Raw genomic sequence first — 18,126 nt, 5'->3', positions numbered from 1 at the left:
ATGTCGTCTATGAGAAATGATGCAGTCTAGATTATACAAGGAATTTTAACATTTTAGGAAACAATATGGTATTCAGCTTTGAATGAACAAGATACACAAATCCTTTAATTCAAGTTTGTGTGATAATAAAATGGTGGCATCATCTCATTTACAAATAAAAGAAGAATGTATCTGAGGACACGAATGCCCCCGCTTAAGTTTTTACACAAACATGGGACGGACGGACGGACGGACAAAAAGACGAACGGTTAATGGTAACACTTAATGCCCCTGTTGCCTACGGCGGGGGCATAAGAATGAAACCAATAAATTTACATTCAGAATTTTCTGAATTTTACAGTCAAGTCCTAGACATACAGAGATATCATATCCTGAACTACTTATTTAAGCTTCTTTAATAATTCATATTCATCATTATTATCTTAAATGACCTAACAAGTAATGTTGGTTGGTTGGTTGCTTGTTTTTATCTACCAGTTATCTATCTTTATCTACCATTTATCTATCTTTATATACCATTTTTTCAATCAACTTTTTATTATAGAATAGGTCATACAGCTACATTCTGATGATCTTCAGTAGATTCTTTTCTCTTTATACTGATATTCACCTTTTGAAAAGGTTATGCCATGTGGATATGATGACTTTTGATACTTATTTTTTCATTGGAAAAGTCAAAACTTATTACAAGATTATGTAGATGGTAGCCTTTTGCTTAGAACTTTCCTGCTTGAATAAGTTCAAAGTTTGATTATTTGCTGATTCAGTTTGCAATTATGAATAAACAATTTTGTTTTGATGCTGTGAATACTGTTCTTTATTGAATGCTTGTAGATCTATAATAAGCATTAGTCTCATATTTTTTTTGTTTTTATATAACATCTACCGGTATTTGTTTAGGATACTAAGCTAATATGGATGTTGTATGCTTGTCATTTGAGAAATTTACCTTATTAAGCAAGACATTTTGTCAACACCTCATATGTCTAACTATTGTAATAAAATTGAGAATGGAAACCGGGAATGTGTCAAAGAGTTAACAACCCGATCAAAGATCAGAAAACAGCCCAAGGCCACCAATGGGTCTTCAACACAGCGAGAAAATTCCGCACCCGGAGGCGGGCTTCAGCTGGCCCCTAAACAAAAATGTGTACTAGTTCAGTGAAGTTCATAAATTTTTAAGCGCATTTGTAAACACATAAAAAAGGCTTCCAAATTTATAATGCAATTTTTTTAATTTTGCAAAACCTATCCTGTGGCAATTTTCTCAAACGTTTTTGAAATTACAGTAATGGTCTTGTTATGCCTTTATTTGATATTTATCATGTAAATGCACACAGCTATATAAGGAACAAAAGAGCGTTTTTTTAAAGGGGCAGGTTAAGTTATAACCTAACTGGATCTGAAAATGTTGATACTGAAGATACAGATAGGAAACAAAACATGATAGAAAATATTTTCATGTTGGCAATCACAAATAATAATGCTGCAGACAATTTGGTGAAAGTGTCAAAAATAGTTCCAATCTTACATTGGCTTGTTCTTTTCATCCTTCATTGGATCTCCAATCAGATGAAAGAATTAAGTAATCCCATCTTGCATAAAATCTCTTAAATTTACATGCCCAAAACCAAAATTCAAACTGAATGTGAACTGTATTTTATGTTTTATATCATTGTGTTTAAATCTAAAATGATTTTGTAAAATGCTACTTTCATCATCATCATGAAACAAATAAAAATCTGCGACCTTTTTATTAAGTTGATGACTCAGTTTACGTTACACCACATATTCTTTAATGTATAGTTCAATGTTTAGGATTAAGTTACTAGAATTATTTTTCTATGCCAAACAAGCTTGAAGCAGCCAAGTCAACAATATTAAGATCTTCAGAATTAAATGCATACTAATTAAACATTCAAAACAAACACTTTCTTAACCTGATAGAAGAAGAGACGAATATCGAATTAAACATCTCTGGCATTTTATACAATTAAATATTCAACTAAATTTATCTTTATGATCATGAAGGAGAGGCGGGTTATACCAAACGAATATTAAAACTTCTAAACTGAAGACAAACTGGCAATGTCATGGCAAAAAAATAAAAAAAGACAAACAACAGTCTACAAAACACAATATAGAAAACCAAAGACTGAGCAACAAGAACACCAGCCAAAATGGGGGATGGTCTAATGTGCTCCAAAAATACTTTTATGTGATTTATGTTGTTATTATTTTGTTTTGTGAAAAAGGTTCCTTATTCGATCACTGAATGAAACACGTCCTGAATCAACATCCTTCATATATATATGCTCCATACATATAATCAAAGAAATGACGACAAGCTAAATCTGTATCTGTCCCATGGAATGAAACACGTCCTTCATCTACACTGTGCGTGGGTCTTTCTACTAGCTGCAAATTTTTGATAACTAGTTCAAGGAATAATAGACGATCTTACAACTAAAACAATTTGAATGTGTCATATTTCCCACAAAGATTAAATAAAGGTCACACAACTAATGAAGGCGTTCGAAAAAAACGTTGAAAAGAACTCTACAATAGAGAGGCGAAATATACCAAGGGAATATTCAAAATCGTAATTTGAAAACAAACTGACAATGCCATGGTAAAAGAAAAACGAAAACGACGAAAACACAAACAGTACACAAAACACAAAAAAAAAATAAAGACTGAGCAACACGCACCCCACCAAAACCCGGGTGTGATCTCAGGTGATCCTGAAGGGTTACCAGATCCTGCTCCACATGTGGCAAACGTCGTGTTGCTCATTTTAGTACAAATCCGGTGATAGGTCTTATAACATTATTAAACCACTACAGTGACAAATTGAATTCAACTCACTGGTATAAAAAAATGTCATCATTTTAAATTTTTTTCTCAATTTTGTATTTAAAGTTTTATATGTATATTGGTGTATTATTAACAGATTGGTTATATAAAGTACACTTATCTTTTATATTAATTCTTTTTGATAATTAATTAATCAATACGTTAAATAATTAGTGGGAAAGACATGATGCTACATTTACATGAATTTTTCAATAAATCCTGGTTGAATTTTGAAAATTTAAAGAACTTGCGACAGGTTTAGGATATCTTTGCTAAGATCATCCTAAGACAGCTTGGAGGAGAGGTCTGAGATATGTACTAGAATAGTCATAAGGAGATCATTAGACATGTCCTAAAATATATTTTATAACTGAGGATAGCTTCGTAAAAGAAGCCCCTGTTTTGTACAGACACTTTTAAATGAATAAGGTTTGTTTAAACTAGTGGTATATAACTGTAATACTGTACCTGTACCAAAACTTGGATACAACTTGTTAAGTTTTCCTTTTGATAACTTTTATTTATAACTGAGGATAGCTTCGTAAAAGAAGCCCCTGTTTTGTACAGACACTTTTAAATGAATAAGGTTTGTTTAAACTAGTGGTATATAACTGTAATACTGTACCTGTACCAAAACTTGGATACAACTTGTTAAGTTTTCCTTTTGATAACTTTTATTTATAATCCCAACAATGTACCCACATACGTCATGAACTTTCTGCTAAAGATATTGTTCATTTAAAGAATAACTCACTTAAGTCTGCATGGTAAAGGTTAATATATAATATATTGTTAGATTACTGTCTCATTATGTAAACTTAACAATTACTTTATTCATTTTACCTAAACAAAAATTCTAGAGCTAGGAAAATTGCCCTGTAGTGTAGATGAGGTTGAGGAATATTGTTATTTAAACTACAGTAATCCATCTTACTCTTTAAAATTTCGAGAATATTCTCTATTCCCTATTTACAAATTAAAACTGCTAACTAGTCACCTTACCTCTTTTCCAGAATAGTCCTTGATAACTTTCCTCAGTTCCTGTTTACTGAAAGCTAGCTGATATCCAACTTCTTCTGGTATGACACCTGAGGCAATTTTACTTTCTACATTCAAAATATTGATGTGTAAACATTATCTTTAATCTTATTTCTCAAAACGCTAAGAACCTAGATTTTTGTTTTTCAAAATAATTAGTTGACAGATAGTATCAATTAATCCTATTTAATATCTATTATCTAACAATTTGTTACATGAATTTGGTTGGGCATTATAAGATGGAGGTAAGCAAGACAGTTATTTTTCAATCAAGAACAAGATTGCCACTGAATGTTTTGTTTTATTCCATATTGATAAAACTATAGTAGGTTTTTCTATATGAATGGGATTTTGAATGAAATGAGCAAATTACCTGCAAAGAAATGTTTGATGTATAAATGTTTTTTTGTAAATAATTGCCATTAAGAACATTTCCATCAGAATATGAAATAAACAAATACTGTCTTTTGTTTCTGTGAATATGTGGTTTAATTGACTTTTCAAAAAAAAGATATTCACTTCGGCCGTTGGTTTCAGTGAATATGAGTTTTTCAAAAGTCAATAAAACCACATATTTACCTCATCAAAAGACAATAATTGTAAAGTATTGTCCATCTTATTGTTTAAGTACAAAACAGTGTCCGTGATATATTGGCAAAATAAAATGAACATTCTGCTGATTGTTCCTCATAATCTAAGTCATTCGTTTCAGGTTGTACATTGAAATCTGGATGCAAGGAACATTTTGAAGCGTTTTAAATATGGAAGAAAATACACATTCTACTCTCCGTGTACTTTTTTCATATACACATTTCTTATTTAAACAAAACATTAACTTATATACAGTTTCCAATAAACGTAAAATTTCAATACTGATACAAATAATAGCATATTGAGATATCATTTATACATCTGAAATATAAAAGGTGCTGATAATTATAACAGAAACTGTAAACAGCATTTTTGGAAGGCTTTTTAAAAACTTGTCAACATGTGGTATTTGCATGATATAAGCAGTGATTTTGTATACTGATTATAAGTTGATTTCTTTTAAACACATGAACATCACTAATTAGCCATATTTGTATATCAAGTTATTTAAACATGGCTTGTATAACTGAGCTGCATTGTCTAGTTTATTCATTGAGGTAAATTAACAATGAAGTAAAACTTTTCATGCAAAAAAAATCTTCTTTCATTTTACATTAAATATACTTACAAAACATGTGATGAAAATTTTTTGAAATAAAATAAAGTGTCTATTGGACCCAGGTTATAAGGCTGATTTTATATATATGCAATTGTATTTGAACTATGAAATATTATTTGCATTCCTTACAAAAGAAACACATTATATACTATAATCTACATATGGTCATTAAATGTAGTTAACCTCATTCATTTATCATGCCTTCTCATAAAATAAGATTAAATTCCTCAAAGATTCCTACCCCTACTACATTATTTATACACATAATACATGAGAAGCTTATCATGTTTATATTAGGCTAATTTTTGCCACTTAATTTCAAAATTCATTAGGGAATATAAATCTACAAAATGACATCTTTCAGATAATCATAAGTCTCTCATACATCAGTATCTATATTTTTGAAATGAGTCTGGCATATTTGAATAAGGGCTTCCTACTTCTCGTATATAGTGTTAAGATTGACAAATAGGACTCATTATGAAATCTTGACACAAATATTTAGATGTGAGCCAAGTCTTTGCCCAAAAAAATTGTTTGGTTCAATATAAATACCATAAAGAAGTTTGAAATATCTTTTTATGACGTTGTGGCTCATCTAGATATACTCATTGGCACTCATTCCATATCTTCGTAGTACAATGTGTGTCCTCATGTTTGTTTTGTATGCTCTTATATTTTTCAATTGTGGGTTATTTGCCTGTGAGAGAGCATTCACATGTTTATTGACTTGGAAGGAGAGTTGTCTCATAGGCACTCATATCACATCTTCTTATTTGTATATATTGTCAAAAAAGGGTAGAAAGGGTCAAATATGTCAATTTTGGCATGTAAAAGAGGGACGAAAGATACCAGAGGGACCGTCAAACTCATAGATTGAAAAAAAAACTGACAACGCCATGGCTAAAAATAAAAAGACAAACAGACAAATAATAGTACAGAAGACACAACATAGAAAACTAAAGACTAAGCAACAACGAATAAAAAATGGGGGTGAGCTCAGGTGCTCCGGAAGGGTAAGCAGATCCTGCTCCACATGTGGCACCCGTCGTGTTGCTTATGTTATTACAAATCCGGTAAATTTTCTAATTCGGTAGGTCACATTCATGAAAAGGGAAGGGTATTTTTTGTTACGACATAAGGAACATATCCGATATCATCTGTGAAACGGTTATTCCATAACTGTCAACCAACTCGTGATGGCGTCCGTAAAATATACAAAGGGATGATTTGGAACTCTTGGTTTAATAGCTTCCTTGTGAGCAGCAATCCTTTGTCAAGGAAATCATGATAGGAAATACAAGCCCGGGAATATCGTATCAATTGAGAGATATATACTCCGTATGCAGGCTCTCCTAGAATGTTGCTACAAAGAAATAGAAAGTTCACAATTGGGAAGCTGAAATCATCTCTTGTCGTAAAGTTTTGTTTTCAACCGACCCTCATTGTCAATTTCTAGATGTAAGTCAAGATATGAGGCAGACTTAACTGTGTCTGTAGTATCCTTTATCTCTAGTTCGATGGGATAGATTCGTTCAACATAGTCACCAAAGTTTGTATTATTTAGTGAGAGAACATCATCTATGTAGCGGAACGTAAAGTTAAAGGATATTGCTAACTTCTTAACTTTCTTGATAAGAAGTTCCTGTATGAAGTCAGCCTCATAATAATAAAGAAACAAGTCGGCAAAAAGAGAGGCATAATTGGTTCCCATTGGAATCCCGACAGTCTTTTGAAAAACACGTCCTCCAAACGTAACAAATATGTTGTCAATCAAGAAATCAAGCATCTTGATAATGTCAGTTTCAGAGACTTTTTTGTTTGAATCAGAGTGATTCTTTACAAAGTAGGATTTATCCCTCACCAAGACAAGATACTTGTATCTACGTTCGCCATTCTTTTTAATGAAACAAAGTAATACCAACTCTTTCAATTTGTCTTTTAGTTTGGAATGGGGAATACTTGTGTAAAGTGTAGAAAAGTCAAATGTTTTAATACTATCGCAAGATGAAAGAGTCTTAGATTGTATGTACTCTAAAAGATCTTTGGAATTTTTTAGTATCCACATCTGATTCACGCCACCTCTGGAATAGGCAGTTTCACAATAACTTTGAAGCCCGGGTTTGATTGCTGATAAAATAGATGTTAATAATTTAGAAAGAGGTTTCGTGGAGCACTTGGAAGACCCAGCAATATACCGTTGTTTGTAAGGACACTTATGTAGTTGAGGTATCCAATACAGTGATGGAAGATCCAGTTCTTCATCTTTGGTTGAAATTCCAAAGGAATATAGAACAGACCTATGATTATCAAGGATTTCCTCTTTGGTAAGTGTCGTGAGGGTATATGTTGAGTTTCCAAGTGAATTGTCAATACCTAATTCATTTATCAAGCAGTTTATGTAATTATATTTACACACAAAAACGATGTTGTTTGGGGCTTTATCTGCGGGGACAATAACATATTTGTCATGGAGGTAGGACAAGTGTTTTGCAACATTTGGGTCTTTAAAAATTGACGTAGCGTGGGTATTGATAGACCCATTTAGTTTCTTAATTCGGATTTGTATCAACGACCTCACAGCCTTACTCCATTCGGAAAGAGTATCTACGTCTTCTTTCTCGCGTTTAGCCCATTGCCTGGCACAATCCTAGACTCAATCCATCAGTATTTTAAAGTTGTATTTCCAATTGATGGATTTAGGCTCACGATATTTCGGACCTTTGGATAACAAATTTCGCAGGGAAGTGTTATTGACAATGTTGAGGTATCCGGTAATAACGTGACCAGCCGGATTATATGTGAATTGGGAACTAGCACAGGTGCAATCAGGAGGTATAGACTTGAAGTCGTCAATGTTGAGATCGTGCAAAACGTGTTTGTAACTGAAAATTTTAATTGCAATTGGTTTGGTATAGGTATAAGAAATAATTGGTACAGACTGATTTTTAAAATAAGGAGGTATTTTCGACTGAACTAATTTGTGATGAAGGATATTGCCTAAGTTGACGCCATCGAGCCCTTTGTTGGAAAGTTTAAGAAAAGTAATGACATCACAAGTACAAATGAAGTATAAGTTAACCATGGCATAAAATAAAATTGAATACCCTTCATGTAACATAAGGAAAAAGACCAAAATACAAACAAAAGTACACAAAACACAACAAAGAAAATTCAAGAATGAGCAACACGAACCCAACTAAAACCAGGGATGATCTCAGGTTTTCTGGAAGGATAAGGAGATCCTGCTACACATTTGACACCATGAAAACTAACTTGTAACTTGTAATTTTAATTTTAATAGAACTATATTTAAAATACATATATTTACCTAACATTACAACTTCTCTTGGAGTTTTCCCATGTTCTGTTGATATCCTATCAATTTGTTGATATACAACTTTTACTAGAGCAGAGTAAGACTTGTCTAGATGTGTGTGTCTATCTGATACTTTAAATATATTCTCTGTCTGATTAGCAAACTCCTGCATAAAATAAATACAATTATCATTACTCAAATAACTTGTCTTTTACAGGAACCCTTCTAATCTAACATTTAATCATAACTGTGAGAATCCTGTTTCAGAAATCAAAATAACAATCATTATGTTATAATGTGCACCAAATTTACTGCTTTAAAGTCTAAATAATATACAGTCGTCTAACTGGTTTTGTCACCTCCTTTTTTTCCTTGATCCAAAGTGGAAATCAACATAAATATTAAAACCAGATCGTGATTGTTCTCTCTCTCAATTTATTCTTTAATCAGGAAATTGTATTATATTTACATGTCTTGTTTTGTTAGGATTCTATCTCATTGTTTATTTTTATTTTGTTAATAATCTATCTAATTGATGTTTCATAATCATTTACTGTAAATTCAGAAATTATTGCAAGGTTTTTGTTATTGCGAAAAATGCGATAGGGTTAAAATCGCAATAATTTAAACTCCCATTTTGAAATTTTTGATATGAATTAAACAGGAAATCGCATTTAAGTGTTAAATGACAAAATTGCAATAATAAATGCACGCAATAATTTCTGAATTTACAGTAAATAGGAGGCTTTTTCTGTCTATATCTATATTTTAAAAGCATTTATCAACATGAATACTTCTTGAATGTCTGTCTTTCTGCCACAAAATAATGTTTTTATCTAACAACTAGAATTTTTATTAGAAATATAATTCAATAAGCATCCTTACCCCAAAGTTGTGTACAAATCCAATGATACCACATCTGCTTTTCTTCTTAACTTTATAATCTTCTATTGCAGCTATTTGGTTTTGCTAATAAGTTGTGAAAAAAATATTAAAAGAATAAACATAACTCTAATCTGCATCTTAAGATTGTCAAGTCACCTTTTGGTATAGCTGTTATGTTAAGTTTGTTCATTTATATATTTATAGAGGTACCTTATTTTTGAACTAACAAGTGCTTGTAAGCTAAATATCAGAGGATTGTTTAGTAAACTACTGTATATTTTTCATAGTATATTATTCATTCTTTGTAAGTCTCGCATTCTTTACTAACCATTGATTTTATGTTGATAGTCCTAAATATAAAGCGTTACTACAACTTTTACATAAACCTAACTTGATCCAATAAAATGAGGTCAAGGTCAGATAAGACATGAACTCCTTACAATCATTCAATTCCCCAAATATAGTTGACCTTGTTCACTGATCCATGAAATGAGATCAAAGTCAAATGAAAACTGTCTGATGGACATGAGGACATTGAAAGGTACGCACATACCAAATATAGTTATCCTATTACTCATAATAAGAAAGAAATTAATATTACAAAAGATCTTAACTTTTTCGAGTAGTCACTGAACCATAAAATGAGATCAAGGACAATGAACATATTGCAAACGGAAACTTCATAACATAAAACATTTATATACAAAATATGAAGCATCCAGGACTTCCACCTTCTAAAATATAAAGCTTTTAAGACGTAAGCTAACGCTGCCTCCGCCGCCGGATAACTACCCCTATGTCAGGCTTTCTGTGACAGAAGTCGCAGGCTCGACAAAAACCTTTGGTTTTGTACTCCAGCTGAAAATGTTGACTATAGATCATCTTCCACAGATGTTGAAATGGGATTATGACACTTGTAATGAAAGCAGGTGGAAATGATATTTTTTTTCTCATTGATATATTTAAGATTTAAGCCCATTTAAGGAAAATAACACATCTTCTTCCTTGTTCTATATAAAGCATTATTACTGTACTCACAACAAACTTATCAAAGTTTCTCTTAATCTTCACCGAACAGCTTGCAAATGTAACACTGAGGAATGATCCAGCATCCTGTGCATTGTTAACATGTTGACTCATTCTTACCAGCATATACATGGAGTAACTGTAAAAAACATATTACAATTATGTTCCTTTTTTAACAAACTACCGAAGTATACATCTTTTTATTATACTTTCATAAACCATTTGTGATGGAAATAACTGGCAGATAAAAGTAACCTCTATATAGAATTTTATTCCACAGCATGTTGATTTTTATTGCAACATCAACGTTTGATTGGTTGAAACTACCCCATGTGATGTCGAACAAAACTTCATAATCCCTTCTGAGTATCATATTCCCCTCTGATCGTCGGGATTGTCTTGTTCGACGTTACCTGCGGTTAATGTTTTAAAACGTTTTTTTAGGGATAGTATATTAATTTCTATACAAATCCATGGTTCTAACAACAAACAGAAATGAATAAAATTAATAATTATCTTTCAATCGGTACTGATTATATATATCATTGTGTATGTTGTATTTAGTTATGAAAAAACAAACAGATGAGAAAACAATTATGTAAATTAATATGTTATGTTCAGAAGTAAAAAAAAAGTATATGCAGTGGAATAAAACATTCATTTCCCTTGACTTAGGGAGATATGAAGATTTGTTCACCCTCGAAAAGTCATATTTCCCTCGGGCGATGCCCTCGTGAAATATGATTTTTCTTGGGTGAACAAATCTTCATATCTCCCTCAGGCACAGGAAATAAATGTATAGTATATACTGTATTTACTTACTTAGGTTTACCTGTAGATGTCTTTGGATTTTCATATCATATGGTTGATGTTTCATGAAAATATACCTAACATCTTGTACACAAATTAGTCAATTATTCAAATTCTGTTCATAGCTACCCTATTCTTTACTGGGTTCTTCTGTGTCCACAATTAAATCATTGCTCTGAAGACATCATAGTGGACAATCTTGTATTGGTATGCATACTTACAATCCATCCAACTTATCAGCATAAAAAATAAATCCCTCTAGTTCTTCCTCAAGGTTGGTAAATAATTCTCCCATCATTTTTCTCACTTCTTCATTTATCTGTCTCCTGTAAAATACATATAATTTTTTTTTATTTCACAAATATCTAAGATTACATAAGAAAAATCAGGTAACCTATATTTTCTGTCGTTGGCAAAGAGATAAATGTTCCTCATGTTCCTGCAAAAGACATATCATTGTAAAAATTTCCAAAGAAGAATACTATCTGCTGCACATAAGTAAAAATATTAAACCTCTCATCATAAATGTAATTCTAACAGTAAGAAAATTGAACTAATATAACTAAATAATTTAATTTTGGATGTAACGCGTCTTCCGATTGACTGACGTTGTTTTGTTTATCAGCTCATAGACATAATTTTGTCATGTGACCTTGACGTCATCAACGTTTTTTCATGATTTACTCCAGTTTAAAATGGAGTTAAGAATTAAATTATAAGAAATGACTGTAATATTTTTTCTGTCTATTCGAAATAACATAAAAAATGTGGTGCACACTTTAAAATAACCCGCTACGCATGTTGATTTTTATTGCGAAATCAACATTTGATTGGTTGAAACTACCCCATGTGATGTCGAACAAAACTTCATAATCCCTTCTGAGTATCATATTCCCCTCTGATCGTCGGGATTGTCTTGTTCGACGTTACCTGCGGTTAATGTTTTAAAACGTTTTTTTAGGGATAGTATATTAATTTCTATACAAATCCATGGTTCTAACAACAAACAGAAATGAATAAAATTAATAATTATCTTTCAATCGGTACTGATTATATATATCATTGTGTATGTTGTATTTAGTTATGAAAAAACTAACAGATGAGAAAACAATTATGTAAATTAATATGTTATGTTCAGAAGTAAAACAAAAAGTATATGCAGTGGAATAAAACATTCATTTCCCTTGACTTAGGGAGATATGAAGATTTGTTCACCCTCGAAAAGTCATATTTCCCTCGGGCGATGCCCTCGTGAAATATGATTTTTCTTGGGTGAACAAATCTTCATATCTCCCTCAGGCACAGGAAATAAATGTATAGTATATACTGTATTTACTTACTTAGGTTTACCTGTAGATGTCTTTGGATTTTCATATCATATGGTTGATGTTTCATGAAAATATACCTAACATCTTGTACACAAATTAGTCAATTATTCAAATTCTGTTCATAGCTACCCTATTCTTTACTGGGTTCTTCTGTGTCCACAATTAAATCATTGCTCTGAAGACATCATAGTGGACAATCTTGTATTGGTATGCATACTTACAATCCATCCAACTTATCAGCATAAAAAATAAATCCCTCTAGTTCTTCCTCAAGGTTGGTAAATAATTCTCCCATCATTTTTCTCACTTCTTCATTTATCTGTCTCCTGTAAAATACATGTCATTTTTTTTTATTTCACAAATATCTAAGATTACATAAGAAAAATCAGGTAACCTATATTTTCTGTCGTTGGCAAAGAGATAAATGTTCCTCATGTTCCTGCAAAAGACATATCATTGTAAAAATTTCCAAAGAAGAATACTATCTGCTGCACATAAGTAAAAATATTAAACCTCTCATCATAAATGTAATTCTAACAGTAAGAAAATTGAACTAATATAACTAAATAATTTAATTTTGGATGTAACGCGTCTTCCGATTGACTGACGTTGTTTTGTTTATCAGCTCATAGACATAATTTTGTCATGTGACCTTGACGTCATCAACGTTTTTTCATGATTTACTCCAGTTTAAAATGGAGTTAAGAATTAAATTATAAGAAATGACTGTAATATTTTTTCTGTCTATTCGAAATAACATAAAAAATGTGGTGCACACTTTAAAAATAACCCGCTACGCGGGTTATTCAGTGTGCACCACATTTTTTATGTTATTTCTTCATAGACAGAAAAAATATTACAGTCATTCCTTAAATGGCTGAAACCCATTTGAAAAATGGGCCAGTTATAGTTATTATAGTGTTTTATACCAGTCTTCCTGACGCATGATGCTGGCTGCTTATATCAATAAGTTGTTTTTTTTTACCATGCATGTCCTAGTCATATAATTACATAATTTGGTCAACACTGAACACTTTTAAAAAACCTACAGTGATCAACATGTGTACAATTGTGAATTATTTGTAGAGTGCCATGTAAAAAGAATTGTGTACAAACTAACTTACAATGTTTGGCAATAGTGAACATTGTCATTATATGTAATACAACAATACAGCAAAGAATATATTTTAATTTTAAAAACTCTATAAAAAAAGATTCCAACGTGCGCAGTCCTGGAGCTGAAAACACTTTTTCTCTAACTGAAAAATAAAATGTCCTCTGAGTAGAAATAGCTTTGTACTTATCAACACATAATACTTTGTATATAAATTTGGAGCTTTTTACTAAACCATGAATATTTATATGTAAACAGTAAATCATGCAAAACACAAAACACAAAACACTAATATAAAGTACATTTACAACAGAAAAATGTATGAGCACTTTTTCATGTATAAGACAAAGAGAGAATTATGTTATTTAATTAAAAAAATGTGATTTTGTATGAAATTTAAAAGACCATGAACTTTTTCCTTAAATCAATTAAAAATACAATTAATGTATATCTACAATATATACAATCATGTCATATAGCTCCTAATATTTCTACATTTTATTCATCCCAGGCTGTCTAATATTTTGGTTTGAACGATTCCTATGAAGGTCAATACTTCAGATGCACAAGAATTAGTATGTTTTTTTTTAATTTTTCTGACAACAAAGAATATTTGTTAAAAACTCAAGGCATTTTACTTACATTTATTACATTTTCATACGAAAAGGAAGTATAGGTGATATATTGGTTGTATGTATATTTTTTGCCTCTGTTAATAAATTTGCCCATCACTCTTTTCAAGGACTTAATATTTTTGTTTTCATCTACACCTACACAAAAATGTACAGAAAGGAGTTTTTAGTAGTTTATTCAGCTGTTTTGTTTGAATATAATTGTAAATAGTATTAATAGGACCCTGGAAATAAGATTGATGTTTATTTCCACACTAATGGTCAAAAGTCAAATGGTGTTACCCTCTCTAGATCTATTTGTGTTAGTTGTATTGTACATTTTTTATATTTGTTTAAGTATGTTTGTCAGTTGCAGCTTTGTACTGTAGAGTAACCCTGAACCCTTGGCTCCTGTTTGCCGTATTATCAATGACACTTTATACAGGCATTCCTGTACTTTGAGTAATGGCATAAATAGTAAACTGACCTCTATATCCATATAAAATATTCGGACAAAATTCTTCTTTTTCAATTTCTCATTTAATTCGAGAAGAATTTGCTTTTCAATTCATTGTTGTTATATATTAAGCCTGAGTTATCATTAATGTATTAAAGGAAATTTTCTTCATTTTTTCAATTCATTTTGGACATAGGAGATACTAAATAGGTTTGGGGGAGGACAGTGTCGTTAGTATTTGTGGTAGTCTTGAAAATAATAAAAAAAAAACAATTAAAAATATAGGGTATGCTGAAATTTTAGCCCTGTAGATGACATGTTTATGCTGGTGAAACATGTTTAAAAATTTGGTAAGGAATCTTATCTGGTCTATACTGGGGTAAATGAGTCTTGTTTGTGGAGGTGGGAAATCTTGCATGGAAGCCACATAACAACAATCAAACTTGTATGCTTTTCATTGTCAATGTCTGACTAACATTAGCACAGTTCTACGTTTCTGATATAAACCTTCACCTAAATTTTCCATAAAATACTTCCTAAAATATAAATGTCATGAAACATATTCATATGAGGTATTGAAAAAAAAAGTTGAGGTGTTCAATCAAATGGTAATTACATAACCTAAAAAACTTATTGTATATATCAATATACTTTACTCAATGACTAAACCCGTTTTTATTTATGTACACTGTATAATTCATAGCCATTTTGTATGCCATACAAGGCCTTCTCTCCTAATATCCTGCCCTTAAATACAACATGTTCTTAAATACCATTTGTCATATCTTCAGATATTGAGATGAAGTGAGATTAACCTTAAGTTTGAAATTTCAATTCATATACTGTTGTTCTATCAAAGAGAGATCAGAACAGAATATTTTTTTTACATCAGTAATTCACTTTAAGAATTTGATCCTTGTTTATCTATAAATCTTCTGGTAGTGTTTTGCTTTAAGTAAATACATGGCATATTATAAAGTTTGATTGCTGATTTTTTTTAGTTTCATGAAAGCACCTGTCTTCTGCAGAAGATCACATGGTGACTTCTAGATGTGATTTTCTGCGTTGTTGGATTGCTGTCTCATTGACCTATACACACCTTTTATTCATATTATTGTTGGTGACCTAATATTTATTCTGTATTTTAGTTGTTTTTATCTTTATGCATAAACCCATTATGTGTTGGTCTTCATCACTGAAACTGAATGCCCTGCTCTGAAAAAACTGGGGTTCAGTTCATAAAAGTTTATCCTTTCATTGTATCAAAGATTATTTTTGTGACAAACCAACACAACAGGGGTAGTGTGACATTTTGTTAAAAGTTCTCAAAGCAGTTTATGAAGCTTATATGCAAGTAACAAAGGTTTATTTCTCCTCTTTTTTGAATATTCCTGATTAGTTATATCAGAGTATTAGAAGAATGTTAGAAGCTTATATCAAGCTATATACATTATTGCTTGCTTTTCTAAACAACAGTTAAGCTTTAATAGACAGAGTAAACTTTTTAATTTCAAATTTCAAATGAGTCTTATTAAGGGATAAAATAATAAGTTTACTTTATAAAACATACATGTGTTCATCTAATATTTTACAAAGGTTGTTATTTCTATTTTCATTTCCGAAGTTTTAACGTCAAGAAAAAGGTCAAGTAATACTTTCATGTCAGGAAAAGGCAGTAGCATTTATATGTTAATTTTACCTAAGCAATTTCAATCTGATCATTTTCTAAAATTGTCTTGATATAATTTTGATCTAATTTACTACTTTAAAGAAATGAGTCATATGTTAGTATAGCATTGATACTGTAAAAGAAGTAAGATAACTGTCAGATGTAAGACATCAGAGCTTATTACAACATACTCATCTATGTGCTTGTATACTTAATTAGCTACATGCTCAACTCTGGGTAAATAAACAATAATCATTCACATGTGGCTTAACAAAATAAAATGAATTCTAGGTTTCTTTCCAAAGTGTGTAACATAAGAGTGCTTGTCAATAGCTTTTTATTTTGGCTGATGATATCCTAAACTTAAGATATAATAATTTAGTCTTTAAAGTTCTCTTTATCATGTTTATGGTCCTCCACTGTCATAAATAATACATTTAAAGAATAACAGGAATCATGAACAATATGGACAGTTACCAACAGACCACACCAACACCCAAATAATACAAAATTATTCTGTGAAGCTTGTAGGTTTTTTTTTCATTTGAAAATTCCAGTTTGGATTTATGTGTAACTCAGCATTAAGGTGGCTCGGGTGTCTTCCTCCATCTTGGATTCTAAAGTAGCAGATAACGTTGGTCTAGATCTTTGATTAAATGTGCAAATTTTGAGAGTAGTATGCAATTTATGTGTTAGACTTTTGATATAATTATAGAAAATTGTATGTTTTATCATAATTATTGCTGTAATTTCTCAAAAACACCTTATTTGTGTTTAATTATTTTTTTTTCCAACTTTGCCAAATAAGGGGAGATAACTCCGATAAAGTCAATTTTATTATAGAAAGTGTTGTGAATTTACCTATTTTGATCTGTAGCAAGAAAACAAGTTCAATGACCCTATTTTTTCTTTTTCTTATCTGAAAGCATGTTGTAAGAGCTATCTTCTCACATTATATCTTAAAATTCTATCAGGTAGTTTTCTTTTTATCACACAAAATTTGATTTTCCATGCATTATCTATACAAAATCTGACAATTTTGCACTACCTGTAGCATGAAAAAAGTCCAGTGACCCATACTTTTTATTATATTTTTTAAAAAAGCATGATAAATACTTCATTTTGACAAATTATTAAAAAAATCTATTAATTTTAATTAAGACGCCCTAGCCACCTTAAATATACTGGTTAAATTAAAGAATTCTATCCTCTAGTGTTGAAATTATATTGTTAAAATCTTACTCTATGACAGGAATTTCTTTTCTTGGCATCCATATATCTCCTGTCTCAGCCTCTTCTTCCTAGAAAAGATGGTTCCAACAATATATGAAAACTTCTATATTTCAACATCATTTGAAAAAGAAAATCATCAATAAAAACTACAAAGACATCAATATTTAATTGAATGCACTATATTTATTTTATTTACACTGGATTCAAATCATTTTTTCACATTCTTGAAAGCTTAAGCATTTCTTCTTGAACTATTTTTAGCTACTGACATGAGTTAATTTAGATTTTCATTTGATTAAAAAGGGGAGGGGGTGTTTGTATTGAAGTAGCTATAAATGATTTCTATATATAGCTAGAACTATTGTACAATTAAGTCAATTTGAACAAAAAAAGAAATCCACACATTATTTTCACATTTAAATAAATTAATAACATTTTTAATGAATGAACTCAGTAAACCATATTTGTCTAGCTTTTAAATGTTGTGTATTTTGAACTTGTTTGTATCTGACATAAATAACTAATCATTTTCTAATGTAGAATGTGTATTGGAAATTATCACATGACTTG

The 18,126-nt window shown here is 30.8% G+C and overlaps 2 protein-coding genes across 2 annotated transcripts in view; one reads left to right on the top strand and one right to left on the bottom strand.

The window, feature by feature from the left end:
• Positions 1–18,126, top strand: part of LOC127716576 (uncharacterized) — a 148,138-nt gene that overhangs the window by 48,630 nt on the left and 81,382 nt on the right. The gene's annotated exons all lie outside the window — the stretch shown is intronic.
• Positions 551–15,192, bottom strand: LOC127714443 (exocyst complex component 1-like; the record flags this gene model as incomplete). Its single annotated transcript, XM_052220499.1, has 7 exons — positions 551–610; positions 3,859–3,962; positions 8,436–8,589; positions 9,309–9,392; positions 10,347–10,473; positions 12,694–12,798; positions 15,131–15,192. Coding segments are annotated over 7 exons (696 nt in total), but the record flags the coding sequence as incomplete, so codon positions are not given.

This window comes from Mytilus californianus, unplaced genomic scaffold (assembly GCF_021869535.1).
Source record: "Mytilus californianus isolate M0D057914Y unplaced genomic scaffold, xbMytCali1.0.p SCAF_9, whole genome shotgun sequence".
NCBI classification, from domain to species: domain Eukaryota; kingdom Metazoa; phylum Mollusca; class Bivalvia; order Mytilida; family Mytilidae; genus Mytilus; species Mytilus californianus.
Note: the sequence above shows the minus strand (reverse complement) of the source record. Positions and strands in the feature narration are given on the sequence as shown.